Raw genomic sequence first — 15,783 nt, 5'->3', positions numbered from 1 at the left:
GGTGAGTAAGAAAGGTGTTTATATGATTATACAGCAGAAATGTAATTAAATTGTGTGTTACTTTTAAGAGCCATAATGAAACACATGAAATGTTGTGGTAAGAAGACTACTGTGCTTCAGTATTTCAGTGATAAATCACACACAGTGTTAAAATTTCTATTTTGTAGTTGCACAAAAGCAGCATTATCTCTATGGGTTTTTTTTTTTTTTTTTTTTTTTTTTTTAAATAGTGCTATTTGTTAGAAGACTACAACACATTAAAAATTAGGATAAAACTTTTATTAATAGCATTATAGTATATTAACTTTCACTTGTTTTAATATTACTATGCTTAGCTTAATTTAAATTTATGGGTAGTGTTGTTATTAATGCTGCCAAATATGGAAGCCTTATATAAAAGTATAACTTACTTTTTCCTTTTTTTTTAATAATCTAGAAAAGTATTCATTAAAGATTTAAATATTTTCTCTTTTACATTTTATAAAAATATTTGCTATACATTTTAGTGATGCTGATAATGCAGATGAAGGTAGCCATTCTGACTACGAATTGGATGACGAAATTTTTCGTGAAAAGTTCAATTATCGACAAGGTAATTTGTAATGATAACCATTTATTCATCATAATGAGTAATAATAGTGATTGTATTCAGGTTTCATTTGGTAAAATTCATTTGAAATTATCCTTGAACATTTGTGTAAGAAAATATTTGACTAATGATATTTATGTGTATCTATTATTCTTACTTTTATAGGTTTTCTAAAATGAGATTTAAAAATATGTGTTAAAAATGCAGTGAGATTTCTAAAAGCAGAATTTTTTGGGATGAGATTGAATGATATATTAATAAAAACTGTCTTTTAATGACAAATGCAAAATAGGCTATTTAATATGCAAAATATGTTATTTTCAGTTGGTAAAATTTTTTATATATGAAATCTGTCAATGTTTAGCATTGGTTTCCGTAAATTTAAGGAAATCTTTCAATTATAGTTGAATAAATTGTTGTATGCATGTACAAAAACACTCCAGTTAGCTCATTTCAGACTGGGGGGGGGGATTATTGTTTATGAGTCAAAGCTGTTGCATCACTGCAGTGGCAGTGTGAAAGCATATAAAGCATGAATGGCATTAAGTATTGGGTCTTTCATGCATGTCCATATTGGCAGTAACTGTAATGAATGTGTGAGGAGTATTTTGCTAGCATGACCATTAACTCAGTCTCTAAACCAATAATGGAATATTAAAATTTGCTTGGTAATTGTATATGCGAACTATGCATTCCAAATCATTGTGCAAGGTACCATTAAGATGTAAATGGTTTCTAAATTCCTTAATATTAATGTGCTGTGTTGGACTGCTGTATGGCATATTGAGCCATTATCAGTTTTTGTTAGTTCCTTAGCTGGAGACCTACACTGCACCAAAAAAAAGAGAGACAGTTCTGTATCTCCCGTTCTACTGGGCTAATTGACGAAATTCAACTTGTGTTTTTTCATGTCTCGAAAGTGCGACTTAGGATATGTGTTAGATTTATATATAGCACTGTTCTAACATATTGTTACGAATTTGGTATTTAAAAAGCTAATGTTAGTTCAATTATAAATTAAATGGTTTCATTTCCCGCGCAATGCAGCGCGTGACGAATATTAAAAGAAGAAAGCTAAGCCCGAAAATTAAAAATACAAGAGCACGTGCATTTAGCATTAAATAAATAAATATGTCTTTTTTGATTTCAAGAAATTACCAGAAAATTCTCGCACGTGATTTAAAAATCTTATAAATAGGAGGAAAACCTCTCAATTCGAGAGTTAGTTTGTTGTTGTTCTAAGAGTTTGTTTAAAAAACTGCTCTTGTCGATTGTAGTGAATTCCTGGATTAACTTTCTTTAGCTGTTTTGAATTAAGTTCTATTGAACGTTTGAATAGTTAGAAGATAACTACTGCAATATATTGTGATACTGCACGATTATTTAAGGACATTTAATCATATTTGTTGTGATAATAATAAATTTTTTTCATTTTTCATCGGACTTGTGCATTCATTTCGTAACGAACCCGTGCACACGCAACAATATGTATTTTGACACAAAATCGGACTTTTTTTTTAAACGACATGCCAATTTTTCCCCATATTTCGATTCTACAATTCAAATTACCAAGTTTTGTAAAAATCACACGAGTAGTTTTTAAAAAATTAGCTCTCAAAATTTTAGCTTCTCAATGTTAATTCAATTTGGTATGTATTCATTAATATCTCTTTTTTTTAATTAAGCTTATTTGATTTCTTGGCACTATTAAGCATAAAGCTTTTAATGGTATTTGGATTGACAAAGATGAAAAATGTTGCTTTACACAAATATGTGGTGCTGAATAGCAGAAGAACATTTAATGTCATTTCAGAAATTGTGGGAAATTCAGTTCTGACTCAGTCAGTCAGAATTCAGTCAAAGATTTCTGTGGAAATTTAAGGTTTAAATATGAGTAACTCGATAGATTAACAAATTCTTCGGCTTTATGTGGCAGGGGATTAATGTCAAAAAATGTAATTTATTTGAATTCTTATATCTGAATTAAGTTTTCACAAGCAAAACATTTCCTTTTTTGGTGCAGTTTTAAGAAACGCTGTTATGGTTTTCTCAGTATATATTCATACAGTGTTACTTTCCCTTTTCAATTTTCAAATTTACTAAAGGGTAAATTCATTAGGTATACTCAGTTTAATTTACTTTAAATTAATTTTTATATACTTAAATAATTTCTGCAATATTTATTTTCAGAAAGGCGCTGTGATAAGCTACGACTCTATAATTTCAGCAAAGTTAAGAAAAGTCGAATATGGCTAAAGGTATGTTTTGTAGAGTATGGTTAAAGGTTTCATTATGTTATTGCATATTTTTTTATTCGTATAATTGTTCTTTATTACATGTAATTTTCTATTTAGGATATTTTGTTGAGTGATTCTTCTGATTCGGATAGCAATGATTCTATTACAGAGGAGGATCTTCAGGATATGTTAAAATTGCACAAATTACAAAAAAGTGCTCAAGCTGAATTTCACAACAATCCAGATGTAAATATTTTCTGTTAGCTTTTTTGTGTTAATAACATAAAATAATAACTTGTTTTATTGTATGTCTTTTTTCCCCTCCTTAGTTGCGACAGTATCAGTACTATGGCTCTGGTTTGCTATCTAATTATGATAAATTTTACGATCATCAAAAACTAGTGCTGGGTGGTAAAAAGCTGAAAGAAAAGAAAATCGAGAAAAGAAAAGGTAAGTATGACATTAAAATTACGATTTGAAGTTGCTACATCAGAAGTATAAATGTAAATGGTAATTATTGTTTGTTCTTTTGTGTTGTAATTTATTTACTACTGGTTAAATTGAAACATTGAAAAAAGTAACTGTTCCATTTGAAAATTGTGCTGTATAAATGGCAGTGTCATGGTTATTGCTGAACTTTGGCACCAGAACTGCTACAGAAATAAAATCTGAGAATATTCTGTACCTAATTAGGGATAAAGCTGTTTCTATTTATTCGTGTTAAAAGTTAATGCCATAATTATTTAGCCTGTTAAATTTATCATTAAGGGGTTATGCTTTATCAACTAGCATTATTTAAACTTCCCTGGCAGAAATGACAATTTTATTCTTCATCCCTTCTTTTTCATGTGGAATTATATTATTTCTGCATTTTAGCATTGAACATTAGAAAAATAATGTAAAAGTTAAAGTCTTAATTTCTCATTTTCAGAAAATAGTTATAATAATGCCTATTATTTTTTATGAAGTGTAAAGTAAGCTGCTTTTAGTATTAACTAACCTCTACCATCTCTAACTAACCTCCAAATTGGTAACTGCATTTAAAAGCGATACCATTTTAATTTGTTTATGGCATTTTTCTGTACAGAGTAAACGAAGATTTAATTGCCAGTGTTACCTATGCATGCTTAAACTTCCATGAATTGAAGTTTACTTAAATTTGCAGGTGGTGGTTACTTGTTTAAAATGTCAACTCATTTTTACTTTCAGCTGACTTATTGTTAGTTGGTGTCAAGTTTGATGAGACGTGTAAATAATAAAGATATCAACCAACATTCGGTTTTTCTTTGCTTTAACGTTAGAGGTGTATTAAATATCGGAATTTGTGTGTTAATTTAGTGTTGAATGGGATTAAATGTGGCATGCAAACTAGAAATTAAATTAATTGTAAAATATGGTATATGAACTAACTAAGAAGCCATGAAAAAGCATAGATGAGACCATGCAAGTATCCCACCGAAAAGTATTCATGTGGCAGTCCTATTACAGGGAAGTAGAAATGAAGGTACCTTATTAGATATTGTAATGTTAAATATTATGTATTCTTATTGTAATGTAAGTTTCTTAAAACATTCTGTGGTATTTTCTTATTACCTACACCCCACCCTGAAATGCGTTCATGAGGCAATGAGTCAAAATAAACTCGTAATATTGAGCTAATCTTGTATTTCCACCCAAGTATATGTACACATGCAGCAGACAAGTGCCGATATCCACCAAAGGTCATATTCCCGCTTCAAATTCGTAGTGTTTGTTTTATAAGGAATTATAATGTAGAATTTGCAGCCTGATGAAAAAGAAAGCATTGCCTTTCATCAAAAATATGGCATTTTACCTAATAATGGAAGATGCAAAAATTTGCATTCTTTGTAAACAGTTGAATTTTATGGATCAGAATTTTTGTATCAATGCTGAATTTGTGCAATTCTTTTTAAAAGCAAAAACAGGTTGCTGTGTACATGGGAAAACAACAGTGTGTGCAATATCAAATTTGTGTTGTTCTCTAATTTTTTAAGCAAAAATAGGTTATTTTGTACGTGGAAAGAACCAACAGTATATGCAAAACTTTCTCTTTCTCTGATATTTTTAAAGCTAAAGCAAATTTCTGTATACATGGGTAAAAAAGTGATGTCCCAAAAAGTGTTTTATTATGAAACTTTCGTGCATTTAATTTTTTTAAAAAAAATTTGCTGTTGTCTTTCACATCTTAGCTTTGCAAAAAAACAGTTGCCACTGTTTGGTGACTTTTCAGGAGAGGGCTGTAGAAAATCAGAAAGTATCCCTTTCATGTAATTATATTAAAGTTGTCGTTAATGAGCAAAAGTCAGTCTCCATTCTTTTTTATCATAATATTTTTTCTTACGTTATTGAATATTTTGCAATTACTCTTTCTAGAATTTTTAGATTTGTGATATCAAGTTTAATATTGTGTTTTATTTTATACTGATGAAAATGTTTATTATTTTAGCTAAACTGAGGAAAATAAAATCAGAAGTTAATAAGAAAGATGAGCAGGTAAGCCCTATGTTCATAATTTTCTTAATAATAAAAGTTATGTATCTGAGAGGTCAGTGTTAGTTATTTTACTGATTTCTTTTACTGGAAATTTCAGTTATTGCCAAGTTTTGATGATAACTTGCAAATGAATGCCTACCTCTCAGTTTTGTATGTGAATCTTTAATGCTCACGTACACAGCGTCCATTTCTTAGCTTCATCGTATTCAACATTCATTATATTTTAGGTACTTACGTATTAATGCCACCGTTATTACGTATTAGATGCCTTTTTTTAGTGCTACGAAAATGCGTCTTTGGGATATGCCAAACACAGAAGAAGATGCAATTTTATTTTTTCAGGAGCGAAATATTTTACAAAAAAAAAAAAAAAGAAAGAAAGAAAGAAAATGTACCAATTCACATGATATGAAACTTTATTTTAGTAAACGTACATTTTGGAAATGTAATTTAAGACAGTGTGATCAGCAAGTGGGACTTGGAAAAGACAACTGGTTTGCAGGAAGCAGAATTCCATTTTGTTCAATTTTGAGATTCATATGCTGCTGGTGCGAGGAATTGACGTTGATTAAATTTTGTGAAAAACAACTTGATTTATCAGATAAAACTGTTATAGATTAGAACAATTACATGCGTTAATTATGTGTCTTGGATATGGAGAATAAACCAAACAAGAAGGTAAGTGGACCAGAGTGCATTGTGAAAATTGGTGAAAGTTTGTTTACTAAGCATACAAATAATTATAGTTGAGTATTACCCGAACAGTGGGTGTTTGGTTGTATATATAGAGAAACAAAAGATTCGTTTATTATCACTGTTCTTAATAGAACTGGCTCTACCCTTCTTAATAAAATTATTGAAAACATTGCAGATGGTAGCACAATTTATTCTGACAGTTGGAAAGGTTACCAAATAAATAGAATAGAAAAAGAAGGATTCCTACATGCTGAAGTTAATCATAAATACAATTTTATTGATCCTGATACAGGAGTTCATACACAAACAGTTGAGAGAATGTGGGGCAGTACTAAATGGAGAAACAAGAGACATAGGGGGGCAGCGAAGCATCATTTAGAATCTTATTTAGCAGAGTTCATATGGCAACAGCATCAGGTCAAAGAAAATAGAGACCGTTTTGAATCTATGTTAAACTTTATATCTGCCCATTTTCCAGCGAAATCCAATTGTCTACTTTGATTTTAAATAAAGTGTTTTAATTTATGATATGTCGCAAAAATTTTAGGTGTAGATTGGCGACTTAAAAACTGTCAATCTGCAGCTGCGGTGGCATTAATGCATAAGTACCTACTGTTATCTCAAGTAAAATATCTTGAGGCTTGAGCATTTGTGAAATAATGAAATAAAAACTATCATGTTTCCCAGTATTGCAGATCAGTTGAGAATGTTCTGATTTCCACATGGTCACATATCTTATTAAAGGAAATATACCGTAGAAATGCAACACTGAAAAAAAATTTGATTGTGTATTTACATTCAAAAATGAGGTATTTGGAAATTCTCAATTTTGTTTGAATAATTTCTTTTTCTTTTCTATAGTCTTGCATCATTTTGGGAAACTTAAAAATTTAGATTTTTTGTAAAGTGTCTTGTTTTGCCGTAATCTTGTTCATGCTGGGACACATGTGTCCCATACATTAACCACATTAAACAAATCTTAAAGAAATTGAGTTTACTTTTGAAGGCCTAAAATTTACTATTTATTGCAAAGCAAGAAAGGTACTTGCGTATTATCGCAACCAGGTTGGTGCGATTTGTAAGTTTGAGTAAAAAAGTATGAATAGAAAGAAAATGTACATTTATTAATTACAGATAATTTTTAAAACAGTTTTTTATATTATTTTGTTTTAAAATATAAAATAGCAATTAAACCCTTCCGGTTTCGAATTTGAATAAGTTGCAGAATTATTTTTTCGGCGGAAATCTTTTGGCTATTGCTTTTAGCACTCATTGAAAACCGTCTTCGCCATTAACAGCTTGAGCTTGGCGCCATATAAATTCGATAAGGTATGAGTCAAGATGATGACGGGCTGTTCCTCTCTGTTTTTTGTTGCACCATTTGGCTGAGCCCCACATGCGCTCTACATGTTGTGTGTGAACGCCCGTGTTGGGATCCACAAAGTTATATTTGTGATTAACAGTTCCATGCAGAAATCCAGCATTTTCGAACTCACTTGTATTGTATCCTTTCCAGCAATCCGAATAAATGATGCTTCCTTCCTTGATATTTTCGCAAATTTTTTCCATGAGGGTAACAGCTCTTCTGTTAGGTACAGTAACCAAAAAAGTAATTAAAGTATTTCAGGGCATTCAATCTAACCAGTAAGAAAAATAATTTCTTTACGAAAAACTACCTATAACACGTAGGGTTGCCGTAATTAGGGTCGCCAAATTTGGCGATTTATGTGAATTTTGGCCTGGTTGCGTTAATATGTAAGTACTGCAAGAAATGACAGACCCTCTTGATTTTTCTGTTCCTTGATGATTGAATAGTTGACTAAATGTCTCCAACACAATAAAAATTAATTTTTATAGTCCACATGAGAAGGTTAAATATAAATGATATATGTATGTAATATAAATATGTAAATCAAAATTATAACTTAAATTAGCAATAGCCCTGTAATTCTTCATTTTGCATGTCTCCCCTTTTTGTTCTAAAAGTAGAAATTTATAATTTTCTGGACTGATGCATCATGTCATGTTAGCTCATGCAAGCATAGCAATGCAGATATTTTTCCTCCAGTTGCTTAAAGAGCCTTTTTAATATTTTTCTGCATGTATCCTTTCCTTATTTTGCCCTGCTGCTGCTAATCCGTCTCATTTGCAGCTGCACTTCAACCATTCTCTGAAGATACATTAGCTATACAAAATTGTTGGTTAAATATTGCACCCATAATGAGGTGTGATTGAGAATGTGTATTGCAAAAATTTTTAGAAATAAATTGTCTTCAGCCACATTTGTCTTTTGAGAATGCCATTTTATGTATTTCTGCAGCTATTCCTTAAGCATTAAGATGTTTACAGAGTTTATTAAATGTGTATACAGAGAATTAATTTTTTATGTGCAGTATTTTTATAATGCCAAAATTTAGATATACTTGCAAATAATGTGAATATAATTGTGTAAAATGGTATGTTAACAAAGTATTTTGAGGAAGATGTCAAGCCAGGCCATTTCGAGAAGTTCTCGAGCAGTTTTATCTCCCCTCCCCCCTCAAGTGATAAAAATTACGACTCTGCCTTTAATTCAACAAGTCTTTCCACTGAGTTTTTAACAGTTCTAGAAAAAATGCAGAAATTTTCTGGTAAGAACTTCTCTAAAATCAGATTGTTTATGGTCAATGGTACAAAATAGTATTTATTTATTATGGAATTGTTAAATCTTATAAATTATTGATTTTTAAAGGATTCTTCTACTGGTACGAAAAAAGTTGAAGGTAAAGGAAAGAAAGGGGAAGATTCATCCGAGACATCCATTCATAAGCATCATGCAAAAAAGAAAAATTCTGTTTCTCACGAAGCTGTAATGAATGTCAAAAGAAAGAGGTTGTGGATTGCTATTGGGAAAAAAGAAATTGGAAGGGTAATTTTTTAATAAAATGTTAATGTATTTATTAAATTGAAAATTTGACTAAACATTGTTGTAGTTAATATACAATCTTAAAATGTTATCTTGTTAAATAAGTTGGAAAATTAAAAAAAGATAATATTTTTTAGGCACAAAAACAGATGTCAGCTGCTCATAAAGAAACTCTTACCACAGCTAAAAAGGTATATTATTGCTTTCATGAAGTAGTAAAATGTTTTTGAAAGCTAAAGGTGAACTTTGTGCATTATACGTTACTGTTTAAAGTGTGTGTGTAGATAATTGAAACATTGTGATGTAATTGTGAGAGGAACTCATTCATGTTAATTTTTCTGTATTTAATGCATGTATAAATTCTGTTTCTGTTCAGATAATTATTTTCTTCATTTTTTTTTAATGTGCATTTTAGTTTTTTTTGTGTGTGTATTTCAATTTTATTGCTAAGTAAAGAAGTAAGTATATAATTGATTTTGTGTTTTCTTTTAAAGTTGGCTCAGGCTTGTCAACGGGAAGTCAGAAAATCTGCCTTGGTATCTCAGAAACTAGTAAAAGATATCCCAAGTCGTGCTAGACGCTTGACTAAAGAAATGATGCTTTATTGGAAGCGTTATGAAAAAGTAGAAAAAGAACATCGTAAAAGAGCCGAGAAAGAAGCTCAAGAGCAGTTGAGGTTGGATATTGAACTTCGAGAGGTATGTTATGTTATGGCTAATGCAGTTTTTATCTTCTAGAATTTTTAATTTTATAATTCAGTATGTTGAGTTGATGATCGGACTGAAGGTATTTTGCACACTATTACATTACCTCTCCCCTTCATTCTTAGAAGAATCTGTTCGAGATGTTTGGTTTGAATTCAAGATTTTATGTCTTAGCAAAATATTGTCACTCAAGGAAAATATTTATGCAACCTCTTTCATACGATCCAGTGGAATAAATGCACATTTTTGTCTTGAATAATTGAGCCCTTTTTTATTAAAACAATGACACCATAACACCAAACAAACATATAGTCATTATTTTTCTATGGCAGATCATAGGAAAATTTTTTCTACCATTTATTTGACTGCTATTTTTAACATCTCTGTATGATTTTTGTTTTATATCATGAATATTTAGGAAGTTATTTTTTAAACTAGCAAGCTAATCATAATAATTTACCATATAACTCTTTTAGACATTAAACTGAAATCAGTTAATATAATAAAAAAATTTTCTCATTTAAAAATTTTTTATAGTTTTTTAAAAATTATTCTTCTTTATTCTGAAAATTTCAGATTGTAGTGTATTACTTTCTTTAACCACTTGTGCTAAAAAGACGTGCCACGCACATCGAGATGCTTTTGTCTCAAACCGCAAGCGACAGGAACACCATGTCGATAGGCATTTATCGCAAAATTGAAAATAACATGGTACACACGTCGCGTAACAACGAGATTGTTTATTTGTTTATTTCTCGTTACAGCTCTGGATTGCAGACGCGGAGCGGCGTAAATGAGACACTTTACCACTGGTCATATTGTAGCGCATGGCAGGGCAGAGCTGCCTCGCACTACGATTTGTAGCGCACGACACCGCACCCGTGAAGGCTTGTAGTAGAGCAAGTGGTTAAAGATCATTTGCTTCTCTATATTCAAAAATCCAATCTCTGTAGTCTGAAATGAAAATATTTTCTGATTTCTTTCAGACTCTTTTATATATCTGAATTCTGCAGAAAAGAATGTAATCTTGTTAAATTAAGTATGTAATGTAATCTTGTTAATTAAGTTATTGAAGTAAAGTTTTTTTATGACCTAGAACAAAATGAGAATTTCTTTAATTCCTAACAATTCAAATTATACCAAATTTTTATATATATTTTTACCCAAAGGGCGTTAGTCCAGAAGGGCTATTAATTTTTTGTCGTTTTGCTTTGAAAACTTTAAATGTCCATTTCACTTTTCAAATTGTTGCCACCAAATATTATTGCCCTGTGTTATATTTGAAGAAACTAAGTAATGAAGGTGAGATTCTGTTTAAAAAAATGCTGAACGAATTTGAATTTGTAACAATAATAATATTTAGCTGAACAGTTTCATTAGTAAAATATAATAAAGTGAATTCGTAAGGTCTATATAATTTGTCTCTTGCTTTCTTTAGGCAAAGCGCCAACAAAGAAAACTGAATTTTTTAATCACTCAGACAGAACTTTATGCTCATTTTATGAGTCGAAAAATAACTGGATTGCAAGACGTTCAAGAAGAACAAATTCTCCGGCAGTTAGATGAGCCAAAAAAGGATCCAGAAGCTTCTGCTAGCTCATTATTAAAGGATGATGATAATTACAGTAGGTGATTTCTATTATACTTATTTATAAATTTCGCCTTTGTGTGATTTTACTGTGATGTTTGTGGGGATCTGAAGATTAGCCAAAAAAACTCTAAACATGCTAGAAACAGATTATCACTATGTCTTAAGTAACTACAAAATCATAAAAAAGTTTTAATTATATTTTATTATTTATTTGTTACTGTTATATTTCATCGCCATTTTACTTAAGCAGAAACTGAAACATAAATGCACTTTCTTGTGTTAACACTATCAGCTGCAAGCTCGTGATGGAATAACGTAACAGTAGTCGAAGACTACTTAGTTAAATTTTACTCTAAGCTGGCTCAGTAATTCTAAATGGAACATCAAAATTAAGGTGTTGGCAACAATAGCCAAATAATTACAACTATCAGAGCTGGTAAGGAACTAAATGTAATACGCCAGAAACATGCTCTGTCATACAAATCCAAAAACCTCATATGAAATACTGGCTATCTCACTTGCATTATGGTGAGGAAATGGAGCGGAGAAGTTTACTGATTTTTTTTTTTTTTTTAATCGTAACGTTTGGTTAGTTTTTAATAATAGTCTTGCATTTATTAAAAATGCTTGATTAGAGCATTTGATTCCCCCCTCCGCACATAATAAAATATCTGGAGAGTCCTTAATTTCACTTCAACACTAAATCAAATACCTTGTTATTGAAGAGACAATCATTTTAGTATAAATTTTTACTATCAGTAATTTGGCTCTGTTGCTGCATTATCTGCTTGGCACACATCTCATACCAAAACATTCCACATAGATACATCGTTGATCTGATGCCAATCTGGCGAATTATTATTTATTATACTTTCCTTTCATCACCGCATGTTTATCAACACCTGACAACCCGAGTAATGACTCATGTAGCGATACCTAAACAAGTTTTTATGTTAATAATTAAACATAAACAAACAAAGTAGTATGGTAACCTTTTATGTTGACATTATGCTTGGCGATGATTACAGATTTAAGTTAAATGCATTAAAAAATTTTGACGAAAAATTTAACAAAAAATTCTTTCCATATGCTAAAAATAGGTTTTCTTGATGATACTCATAGACCCAAAGAATACATTTAAGGCTATTTAAATTAAGAATAACTGATTTGATAGTCACATAAACCCAGAACCAGCACCAGGGCTCGCATGGCCGCATCAAGTCGCAGAATTTAGGACCCACAGAGACTGCATCAGGCGTTAAGATATTTAGCTCTGGCCCTCAATAGGCTTAAGTATATGTGGGAATTTATTTATTCAGAACTCTTGATAAGCATTAAGCATGTGCAAGAAATAGACATAAGCATAATAAATAACTAAACTAATACAATTCAAGCTTAATTGTTTTAGTTCGCAATAGAAGCAAGATAAAACTTAACAGAACAACTTGTCATTTGTCACCAAGCTCATGATGCATAGCAAAATATGTATAGTGAATGACAGCTAAATTTGATGATGATAGGCGGGAATTTTAAAGGTTTTCAGGGAACTACACTGATATGCACCCTCAAGTGGCCAAACATTTTTGCCGAGAAATTCCACGCTTAATTGTTACTATCTAAATTTTTTGTCTACGTTTCGAACTTTAAGCCTAAAATGTCCCCAAAAACGTGGTTTTCGCACATGCAAAATTAAACATATTGCTGTGTACGTGGATTCTTGTCAAATATTTTTGATTAGAAACTTTACTTTTTTGCTGTCTAAATATTTTGTTTTTATTTCGGATTTTTAGTTTAAATTGTGTGTTCAAAATGTGGTTTTTGACGTGTAAAATCTGCATTACTAAATCAAACTATACAAAATAAATGTTGAAAACCTTCTTTTCCTAAATCCTTGTATGCAACCACTTCTGTCATTGTAACGTAGGCCATTTTAAAAAGGGCACAACCAACGAACAATTAAACGACTCCAGCAAAAGATTTTTCAACGTCAGCAGGGTTGCCATACAACACGCAATCGTGCCAAAAACCAGCACAGAGCACATATCGCCACAATTGGTGATATTCGGCCGCATATCAGAGTAGAGCTGTTTTCGGATATCGCAAAACAAAGGTGAAATTTTGCAGTTAACGGATTTTATAAAGAAATGTAAAGAAGCAGTAATAAATAAAGATAATATAAAAAGTTTTTCATTGTGATGATAACTCTTCTCAATCATCAATCAATTAATAAATGGCAAAATCTGTAGTAAGGTTCTAGATCCAGAAAATACCGCTATCGATAGTGAAGAAAGTGACAGAGAAGTTAACAAAAAAATTTCATTTGACAAGTTAGTCGGAATTCTCAACACAGCAGGTACGGGACTTCAAGAATGTAATTGAACAAGGGATTATGTCCATCTACGAGTTAAAGAGAAAGTATTAGCACAAAAAACAAAGCGATTGAAACAGCTTGCATCGAAAGAAATGTTTAATAAGATAAACAAATACAGTAAGACCCCGCTTAACGCTGTTTCGGTTTAGCTCTCTTTTATTTCAACCCGGGGAATCTCCGAAATTGCTCGCAACACTACGAGGATTTCCCAAAATTGTGCGCAGCGCTAGATTTCCAAATAACATGTCCGAAACAGTGTAGTTGTGTTTCTTGTTCGATGCGGTGCTGTACGGACGCATTTTTATCATTTGAAACATTTGCTGATATTATTGTAAGTATAAATTTATATAATACTATAACGATTAATACAGTTACAAATATTATGATCATTAGTTTTTATCATGGGTGATAATAAAAAACAAGAAAAGAAAGCAACTAGAAAAAGCAAACTAAAATGCAAGTGATTAGATTAGATTAGATTCTGGTGAACATGAATCTCAAATTAGTGCTGCATTGAATTTGGCAGCTTCAGCAATAAGGACAATTCTTAAGAATAAAGAATAAATACTGTCATCGGCAACTGCAACTACGTCAAGCTCTGCAACTAGAATTACCCATTCTAGAAATAACATTCTATATGGATTGACGACGAAAATGAACGCAATATGCCAGTAAGCCAATCTATCATAATGCTTTCTTGACAAAAAGGCAGAAAATTGGAAACACAGAATAGACTGAATGATCTGACTGACTTAGAATTTTATTTGTTTTTATAAGTATATTCGTTTATATTGTTTTTATTTTTGTAAAAAATAAATGTTTGGTTTTATTTTTATTAAAAAAACATTATTAAATTTAATACCTAACCATTTTTCTATCCATCTTCCCCTAATCCCATTATTTACATGTTAAGATAGCCTCGTTTAACGCTGTTTCGCATTACGCTCTACTTTGATGGAACGTATCCCCCGCGTTAAGCGGGGTCTTACTGTAAATATTAAGCTTTCTTTTTTTGTAAATTTTGTTACCCTTTAGATCATAAATACTTCATTATTTCATAAATCATGATTTCATATTTTTAACCCTTTGTTGCATGCAAATAATCTAGAGAAGTTAAACAAAAATGTTTGTATTTTTTCTAATTAAAATAACCTTAGTAATAATAAAAAAAAATTAATTTTATTCAAATTTCGATTTAAATAATTGCTACAGGGGACAGCATGCATATACGTACATGCATACAAATCTCTTCCCAATGATTTATGGTCATTGCATTTGAAATCATTTTCTGCCTTGTGCGCAGTGATCATTACTATCTTCTAAATGGTAAATCTACAACTGACATGTACATACAGATCCCCCCCAAATACCTTCATTTTGTTGATTGTGATTGAATTGATTTTGCTACGATTATGTAACCTGTACTTATTGGATTCAAATGTCAAATGTTCTAGAAATTCCTTGCCAAACATAAACATTTCCAGTGGTGTTTTGGCTTGATAAGCAGCACATTTGGCTTTCAATTCACTCTTTTCGGTAGATCTTTATCTACCCACTCCACAATTTTCTCAAACTGACATTTAAAATAGAATGTCTAAAATGGCTAATTATAAATAAAAAATGGCAGTATAGGAATATGTAAGCAATATTATATAATGTTTACTATAAGAAATTGTACTAACTTGGAAACAGAAGTAGCAGCCATTTTCCAAATGGCAATGCTTTACTTAGTGATGCTATGCAGCCATATATGATTAATGGTTGAAAGTTCTCATAATATAGAATGAATAAACACAGGAATGGAATCTGTTAAGGCATTTACAGAAGAATAAATAAATTAAAACGTTTGTCTACTAGAGTGGACATGATGCAACAAAGTGTTAATTTTATAATTTCTACATGCCATCGTAGTAGATTTAAACTGATCATCTAACATTTGGGCAAATCCAGAATCACAGAAGTTCTGACGAGTCTGGATTTTCAGACTTTGTACTGTATTTTTTCCTCTCTTTATCCTTTCTATTGGTAGATTGTAATATATCAAAACCAGTTATCAATCTTAAATTTAGGTCATTAAACTGTAAATCTTATTTTCTTAAAAATTATAAAGTGTTCTTGCTGGTTAAAGAAGGACTGGGATTTTTGTAATGTTGCCCAATATTAAACCTGCTAGTTA

The 15,783-nt window shown here is 30.9% G+C and overlaps 1 protein-coding gene across 2 annotated transcripts in view; it reads left to right on the top strand.

The window, feature by feature from the left end:
- Ino80 (chromatin-remodeling ATPase INO80) overlaps positions 1-15,783 on the top strand; it is a 97,067-nt gene that overhangs the window by 15,913 nt on the left and 65,371 nt on the right. Inside the window, exons 3-11 of one of the 2 annotated variants that reach the window (XM_035358422.2) lie at positions 507-592; positions 2,780-2,847; positions 2,944-3,072; positions 3,156-3,276; positions 5,294-5,340; positions 8,768-8,944; positions 9,079-9,132; positions 9,436-9,639; positions 11,084-11,270. In XM_035358422.2, coding sequence (XP_035214313.1) covers positions 507-592; positions 2,780-2,847; positions 2,944-3,072; positions 3,156-3,276; positions 5,294-5,340; positions 8,768-8,944; positions 9,079-9,132; positions 9,436-9,639; positions 11,084-11,270 — 1,073 coding nt within the window. Of the gene's footprint in view, positions 1-506; positions 593-2,779; positions 2,848-2,943; positions 3,073-3,155; positions 3,277-5,293; positions 5,341-8,542; positions 8,667-8,767; positions 8,945-9,078; positions 9,133-9,435; positions 9,640-11,083; positions 11,271-15,783 lie in introns of those variants that run through there. The other variant, XM_035358423.2, reaches the window with a different exon arrangement.

This window comes from Stegodyphus dumicola, chromosome 4 (assembly GCF_044657685.1).
Source record: "Stegodyphus dumicola isolate Sdum_Otavi_A_Nest chromosome 4, ASM4465768v1".
NCBI classification, from domain to species: Eukaryota; Metazoa; Arthropoda; class Arachnida; order Araneae; family Eresidae; genus Stegodyphus; species Stegodyphus dumicola.
This window is presented reverse-complemented; position numbering and strand designations above follow the sequence as displayed.